The sequence below is a fragment of the Balaenoptera borealis genome (assembly GCF_965194805.1).
Source record: "Balaenoptera borealis genome assembly, chromosome: 4".
Classification (NCBI taxonomy): domain Eukaryota; kingdom Metazoa; phylum Chordata; class Mammalia; order Artiodactyla; family Balaenopteridae; genus Balaenoptera; species Balaenoptera borealis.
The window spans coordinates 3297550-3305071 of NC_138861.1; the positions used below are offsets into that span (position 1 = coordinate 3297550).

At 44.6% G+C, this 7522-nt stretch overlaps 2 protein-coding genes and 1 long non-coding RNA gene across 4 annotated transcripts in view; 2 read left to right on the plus strand and 1 right to left on the minus strand.

Annotated features, from left to right (window-relative positions):
• The window catches only part of LOC309628373, a 351833-nt gene that overhangs the window by 259088 nt on the left and 85223 nt on the right, over positions 1–7522 (plus strand). The window lies entirely within an intron of this gene.
• Positions 3502–6845, minus strand: LOC309628362 (renal cancer differentiation gene 1 protein). Its single transcript, XM_082391368.1, has 2 exons — positions 6390–6845; positions 3502–5017 (listed from the first exon to the last, which is right to left on the minus strand). The coding sequence occupies exons 1-2, from the start codon at positions 6567–6569 to the stop codon at positions 4862–4864; spliced, it is 336 nt and encodes a 111-aa protein (XP_082247494.1). The 5' UTR covers positions 6570–6845; the 3' UTR covers positions 3502–4861.
• ETFDH (electron transfer flavoprotein dehydrogenase) overlaps positions 7049–7522 on the plus strand; it is a 37050-nt gene continuing 36576 nt past the window's right edge. The window contains exon 1 of one of the 2 annotated variants that reach the window (XM_082391337.1): positions 7049–7220. In XM_082391337.1, coding sequence (XP_082247463.1) covers positions 7187–7220 — 34 coding nt within the window. In that variant the 5' untranslated portion in view covers positions 7049–7186. Of the gene's footprint in view, positions 7221–7288; positions 7517–7522 lie in introns of those variants that run through there. The other variant, XM_082391338.1, reaches the window with a different exon arrangement.

Consider the following 7522-nt stretch of genomic DNA (forward strand, 5'->3'; position numbering starts at 1 on the left):
TAAATGGGCAAAGGACTTGAATAGACTTTTCTCCAAAGAAGATTCATAAGTGGCCAATAAGCATGTTCAATATCACTAATCATTAGGAAAATGCAAATTAAACTATAATGAGATAACACTACACCTACTAGGAGGGCTATAATTTAAAAAAAAAAACAAAAACAGAAAATAACAAGTATTGGCAAGGACGTGGATATTGAAAACCTTTCTACATTGCTGGTCAGAATGTAAAATGATGCAGTCACTGTAGAAAACAGTTTGGCAGTTCCTCAAAAGCTTATCATAGTATTCCCATACGATACAGCAATTTCATTCTTGGGTATAAACCCAGAAGAAAACAGGACTCAGATACTTGTATTCAGATACTCATCATAGCATTATTCACAGCAGCCAAAAGATGGAAACAACCCAAGTGCCCGTGAACTGACAAACAGATAAACAAAATGTGGTGTATACGTATGATGGAATATTATTCAGCCATAATAAGGAATAAATTCTGACACATGCTATAACATGATGAATGCGAAATAAACCAGGCACAAAAAGTTCAAATAACTGTATGGTTCCATTTACATGATATATCTAGAAGAAGCAGATTCATAGAGACAAAGTAGATCAGAGGTTACTGAGGTGGGAGGGTTGGGGACATGATGCCTGAGAAGTAGAGTATCTTCTTGGGCAAAAAGAAGTTCTAAAATTGATAGTAGTGCTAGATAAACAACTCTGCGGTTATATGAAAAGCCACTGAATTGTACACTTTAGATGGGTGAATTTTATGGTATGTAAATTATATCTCAATAAAGCAGTTAAGGAAAAAGAAAAAAAGAGCTATAATGCACTGATTCAGGACCTGAACTTCAGGGGAAAATGATCTGCATGTTTTACTCTATAGGACATTTTTACTCTACAGAGAAAGTCATCAGGGGATGAATTTACCTTCTGTTCATGTGGTCGGCAAGTTCATCAGATACTTTTTGGCTCTGAGCTACTGAAATTTTTTGCTTTCATAATTTGAAAACATTACACAGGAATAAAATGTTTTCGGGTAGTTTTAAATACCCCCAAAATGTCTGAAACATGAAAATACTGGAATCAAAAACATAACAAATTTATTGAATATATAATTATATAGATTTCTTTTGAAAATAAACTACCCAAACTTTAATTCTGTTAAAAACATGGCTTGTCTGAGTCATTTCTGTTCTTACACGGAATGATACCAATATGTTTTCCACATGAAGAATGGGGTAGACTTTCAACAAATGTATGTGTATATATATATATATTTACATATATAAAGAGATTTATTATAAGGAATTGGCTCATGTAATTATGGAGGCCGGCAAGTCCAGAAATCTGCAGAGTCAATGTCCTAGTTCAAGTCCAAAGGCCAGAAGCTCTGTAGAACCAGGAAAAGCTAATGTCTCAGTTCAAAGGTCATCAGGCAGGAAGAGCTATGTTTCCAAGGCCTTCGACTGATTGAATGAGGCCCACCCAGATTATGAAGGGCAATCTGTTTTACTCAGGCTACCAATTTAATTGTTATTCTCATCCAAAAATGCCCTCACACAAGCACCCAGAATGTTTGGCCAAAATATATGGGTACCCTGTGGTCCAGCCAAGTTGACACATAAACCATCGCATGGGAAGAGTAAATAAAATCACAACCTTGAATGTTAATAGGTCTAACCAAAAGCTAGGTAGCTAGGTATGTTATAGACAAGCATATTAGTTTTGGTGTTGGAGGCCCTCAGGCAAATTATTTCATCTCAGCCTGTTTTCTATTCTGTAGATAGGAATAATATCACTTTCCTCAGAGAGCTAATATGGTTACATGAAATAATGTTTATAAAGCTCCCAGCATAGTGTCTGATGCATATTTCATACTAGGAACTTTTGAAACGAAATACACTATTTTAATGCTAAAAATTCCATCTTATTGACTTCAGCCTCTTGAGGCTTTTAAAAGTTTACATCAGTCAGAATAATAAATTGTCCTCTGAGGTTTGTATAGAGCTGGCAATGAGCTACTAAGTTAAAAATTTTTTCTGAAGTTTTTAAGAAATGTTTAGGCCCTGAGCCCTTCCCCAATCTCTCCCATGAAGCAGAGCAAAAAGAAATATAAAACGGGATGATTTTCTTTAAAAGCCACTCTTGAAAATAAGACGAACTTCTCTGTGGACCCTGCTGGGCAACAGAAACTATAAGCAGAGCGGAGCTGCAGGCCCATGAGCTCCGACATTAGCAGCTATAAGTTTGGTAGAGGAATTAACTGAAGTGTCCACAGACAGCTCAGTGCCTGAAATCAGGGTTAGCCCAAGCTGATGGCAATTAAATTAGAAATCAACTAACATGCTTTTTCTAACTTAAAAGAACATACATGGTGGGCGCAGGGAGAGGAACTCACACAAAAACCAAAGTAGTACAGATCACACTCATGACACAGCCAAAACAGGGGAAGTTACAGGGAATCTTAGCTTGAGATCAAGCAAATAGATCAAAAGAAGAGAATAGAGAGCTCAGACCGAGGCATTTATATGGCAATCGAATGACATGTAGCATTTGAAACATGGTATTTGGAGGAACAGCTATACACATACAAAAACAAACACACAAAACAAGACCCGAAAATTAAACCATAAGCAAAAAGAAATTCAGGTGGATTAAACACTCAAACATTAAAAACAAACTTTTTTAACTTTTGGAAAGACATACAGGAGAGCATCTTTATGACATTTCCTAGACAAGACCCAGAAAACACTATTATGAAAGATTGGTGAGATTAAATTAAAATGAAAAACGTTTATTCAAGGAGACTCTATAATCAAATACAAAAATAAACCACAGACTACAAAAGATAGTTGAAACCTACATAATGGATCATTAGTTAGTATTCAAAATATGTAATACCTACAAATCCATAAGGGAAACACAAAACATAACAGAAAAATGGACAAAAGGTATAGTCTGGGAAATCACACTGCATTTCCTCAATATGCTGGTACTTACACAAGTCAGCACTATTCAACGTGGGAGAATCTACAAGGCCATGGGTATCATCAGGCAAGAGAAGACCACTGGGGCCCTCTGGAGGCTGGTTACTACAGACACAAAATAGTACAGTTTTTTTTTAAACTGAAGTATAGTTGATTTACAGTATCATATTAGTTTCAGGACAGTACTTTGTAGTGTTTTGAAAACATGCATACGTATTAAAAATACAAGAACGCAAACTAGAATATGCACCACCTCTAGGACAGTGGTTATCTCTGGGGAGACAAGAAGGGGATGGGATCAAAGAGGTAACAAAACAAGCTTCAAATGCATCTAACATTTACATACACGTATAGCTCTGAAGAAAACATACCAAATGCTAACATTCATTAAATCCGCGTGGTGAGAATACATGGGTGCTCTTTAAATCATTCACCTTTCCTGTTAGGTTTGAAATATTTCAGTAAAAAGTTTTAAAATAATGAACCCAAAGAAATGGAAATAACATTTGGTTTGAACAAAAGTTTATTTTTGTACATTTTAAAAATTGCAATTTTCATGACACATAAAAAGTTTTCTAATATCAAAATAAGCATCTCTTTGGTATAGGAACACACCATATGTGTTATCCTTAGCTTAAAAAAATTAATCAAGAACCATGACCTAATATGCTAAACAAAACTATCCTTTGCCCATCCATGTGTCCCCTTTCACAGGCCTACTGTGGGGCTTGGGAATATAGTTCTGCACATACCTCCTTACCTACAAAGAAGTAAGATACTGTATCAGAGGCGTCCAGAAGTTACACAGCAAGAGAATTAGTTGGTTCAATCACTGACATATACGACACAAACCCACCAAAAAAGAGAAAGAGAGAGAGAGGCAGCGCAACGTAAGATACGGGACAAGTAAAATAGAACACTGTCATGAAGATCAAATAATAGGAAAATAATTACATCATTTAAATTTGATGCATTTTTAAAAAGTAACTTGTTTAGAATTATTATATTTAGAATTTAGAATTATCACTTGCCAAGCTCCAAAAGTAATAATACAGCGCGACAATTTTGATAAGGCACTTCAAAGAGAGCAAACATATAACAACATCAAATATGAGAAATATCCATAAAAGCAGTTTACCTTAGAAAAAAAAAATAGGCATTCTTTCAAGACAGGTTTCAGTAAAAGCTTTTTTGGAAAGCATGATAGAAGGGTGAAAAATATTTATCATATATTTTAAAAAGCTGACACCAGTTAAAGTTCAAAATCCTCTTAAAAAAAAAAAACATTTTCCTTCAAGTCAATGAGGTTCTGACTCAAATATTTTTTCGAGAAACAATTATAATCTTCATGCTAAAAACAGGAAGAAAAAACAGCTTTAAATTACGTTGTCAACTCTTATTCATCAAACATTTAGTGATTGTTGTGTAACAGACTTCTAGCTGCTGGAAATATAGAAGTAATAAGACACAATCGTTGGTTCTAGGGAACTTAGCTTAATGGAGCTGAATCTAACATTGGTCCATATAATAAAGCTCGACTTCAAACTCTGCCGTTTTTGGTATCTTCTTGCAAACTGAAGAGAATAATGGTCCACCTAGTTTGCTACTGGTAGCACTGTGGCATTATTAATATTATCTACTGATTAAATTAACTTTCATAGAAGAGTCTTTGAAAGTTTAGAGAACAGAAAGTGTTTAAAGATAAACGGGCCAACATCAAAAATAACATCATATTCTGTTTTCACAAAATGAAGAAAACCAAGAAAAATTTCATCTTCTGTATACAGAACTGCTGGTGATTATCCTATCCACACGGTACATGTGCAAACATCATAAATGAGGTGGTATGGATTATTAGAGTCAAATCAGTTGTCAGGCTTCAAGGAATCATAGCCTTCTTTCAAGAGGTCCCGCCATGTTTTAAGGAAACGTGCATTTTCTGTACACTTGAAGGCAAGCTCTTCCACTTGAGCTGATACTGCAGATGCAGCTTCAAGAAGTTTGGTTAATGAAAATGCTGCCTGAAATTTAAAAAAAAAAAAAAAAGTCAAAGAATAGAAAAAAAATTTTTTTTAATTCTCTCCGCATCTTATAAACCAACCTGAAAATAACTTAGAACCTCGAATCCAATGCCCAAGTTATTTTCTTTAAAAGTAAAAAAATCTACAAACTAAAACATCAGCTCTTTCGTGGAACCTAAGAAATTTTCTTTCTTTCTTTCTTTCTTTTTTTAAATTTAGTTGCTTCTTTGCTTGCATCGGGTCTTAGTTGCAGCAGGCAGGCTCGTCCTTGGGGCACGCGGGCTCACTAGCTGCCAGGCGCCGGCTCTACAGCGCGTGGCTCAGATGCCCAGGTGGCACGCGGGATCTTAGTCCCCCGACCAGGGCTCGGGCCCGCCTCCGCTGCGCTGCAAGGCGGATTCTTAACCACTGGACCACCCGGGAAGTCCCAGAAGTTCTTCTATATGAAGTAAACTTTGAGGAAGTATGTCTGCGAGAAAGATAATCCATGACGGATGAGACAGGAGCAGTCAGCATTTTTTTTTCGTTGAAAATACACTAGAGTCTCATTTAGCTCAACAAGACGACTTGGGCCCCTTGACACCAAGTACCAGAAGTACCTGAAGGTCTTCTTATGACACAGCTCTTACTGATACGTGGGTACCAAGGGCCGTGCTCCACTGTCTTCACCTGTGAACGCGGCAGACCGTGAAAACGCGCAGACCGAAGAACAGACCCTCACGTTACACACCCGCACTGCATTCTACGCGCTCACTTGGAACCAGCCTGCTCACCAGAGACAGAAACTGCGGCAGCACTCTCGCCATCTTCTAGAACAACAAATACCCACTGAGCAACGAGACATTAACGGAGTTCACTCCGCAGTTTGCGGTCTGCACGGGAGGCTCCCCCAGTTAAGACACACCCTACACTTGACCCTAAATCCTGAAACCGGGACCGCTCGGGGAGGCGGGGTCTGGAAACTGGAGGTTCAGCAGAAGCCGACCACACCCGGCATCCCGGCAGACAGCCCGGGGAGGGGTCTCTGCCCCGTTAGTGGAAGCCGTCTGGACCCCCGGGCGGGGAGTGACCCGTCCTGACTGGGTCCGCCCGGACAGATAATCGCCTTGTCAGCGGGCTCTGGGCAGGCGGCCCACCGGGACGGGGGCGCCTTAAGTCCCGGCAGAGGATCACGGCCTGGCCCTCGGCCCCGCAGACGAGGTGGGGCGGGCGATGCGAACTGCGCGGTTTCGGGTTACAGCGCCGGACGGGAACCCGGCGGCCGGGCACGAAGAGCCCCCGGCGCGGGCGCGGCGCGGGAGGAGTGAGCGGGACTCCCGACGCGGATCCTGAACACGGGCGGGACCGGCCCGGACCCGCCGGCCGCACTCACGTCTCCGATCTGCAGCTCCACCTCCTCCAGCGGGTCCACCGGCCGGCCGCTGTTCCTGTTCGGAACCGGACGGCCCAAACCCCCCGGGGTGCCGGGGGAAGATGCTGAAGACGCGTCTGAAGACGAGGGAGAGGAGGGCGGCGGCTGCGGGGAAAGCCGCAGCTCCTCCGGGTCCGCCATGGAGCGGGCTGGGCGGTGGGACGGCACCTCGGCGGCCGAACCGATACCAACCGACTTTCAACCGCTCGCGCCTAAAGCCCAGCGGGCCCGCCTCCTCGCCGCTCTCGGCCCTGGGCCGCGAAGCCCTGTCACTTTCTCGGGACAGCCAATCAGGTGCCAGTGAGTGCGCCTCGGGCGGCTCTGCGCTCCCGGAGCGGAAGACGACACGTCCCAGGGTGCCGTGCGCGCCGCTCCGCCCCACCGTCTTGGCACTGAGCGCGCGAAGCACCCTGGGATTGGTGGTCTCGGCCCTCCAGAGCTCCGGCGGCCTCCGCGCGCCCGGGTGACAGGCCGCGCCGCCTGCAGCCGCGGGCGGCGCCGGGACTTGGGGTCTCTTCCCTTCCCCCCTCAGTCCGTGACCCGGAAGCGCTGCGTTCGTCGCGTCTCGCGCGGCGTCAGTGCACAGCAAGAGAGAGGCGGGAGCGCCGTGAAGGCGGAGCGGTCGCTGAGGAGGGGGGCGGAGACTCCGGGCGTGCCGGCGGGCGATGGCGCCCCCCGCGGCCTAGAGGTCCCGCGCCCGGGCGAGCCGAGCCCGAGCTCCTCCCGCGGCGTCCGCCAGCGTACCGGCTGCAGTAAACATGCAGGTGCCGCTGGCCAGGCTGGCCTGCCCGGGTGAGCGGGGTCTGCGCGCGCGGGTGAGGGGAGCGAGGTCGCGGGGCAGCCCGGGCCCGCGTCGTTGGGTGGAACCAAGGCGGAGGGCGCGCGGTCAGCGCCCGGCGGACCCTGGGTTCCCCCCTGGCTTCCGCCCCGGCTCCCTCTCGGGCTCGTCCAGCTGCAGAGTTGACAACTAACTAGGCCAGAGGTCACGGGCGCAGGAAACTTGTCTGCACGGCGCGGAATCTCCCCGAGCGCCGGTGCTGAGCCCCCTGTAGAAGCCCAGGCGTTGTCTGTCGCCGAGTTGGAAATGGGTAAAC

What these genes read in the sequence shown, in the direction of transcription:
- LOC309628362 (XM_082391368.1), bottom strand. Translation starts at nt 6,569, where the DNA reads ATGGCGGACCCGGAGGAGCTGCGGCTTTCCCCGCAGCCGCCGCCCTCC. An exon ending in TGGAGCTGCAGATCGGAGAC is followed by an intron (nt 5,018 to 6,389) that starts GTGAGTGCGGCC and finishes TTTAAATTTCAG; the next exon opens with GCAGCATTTTCATTAACCAA.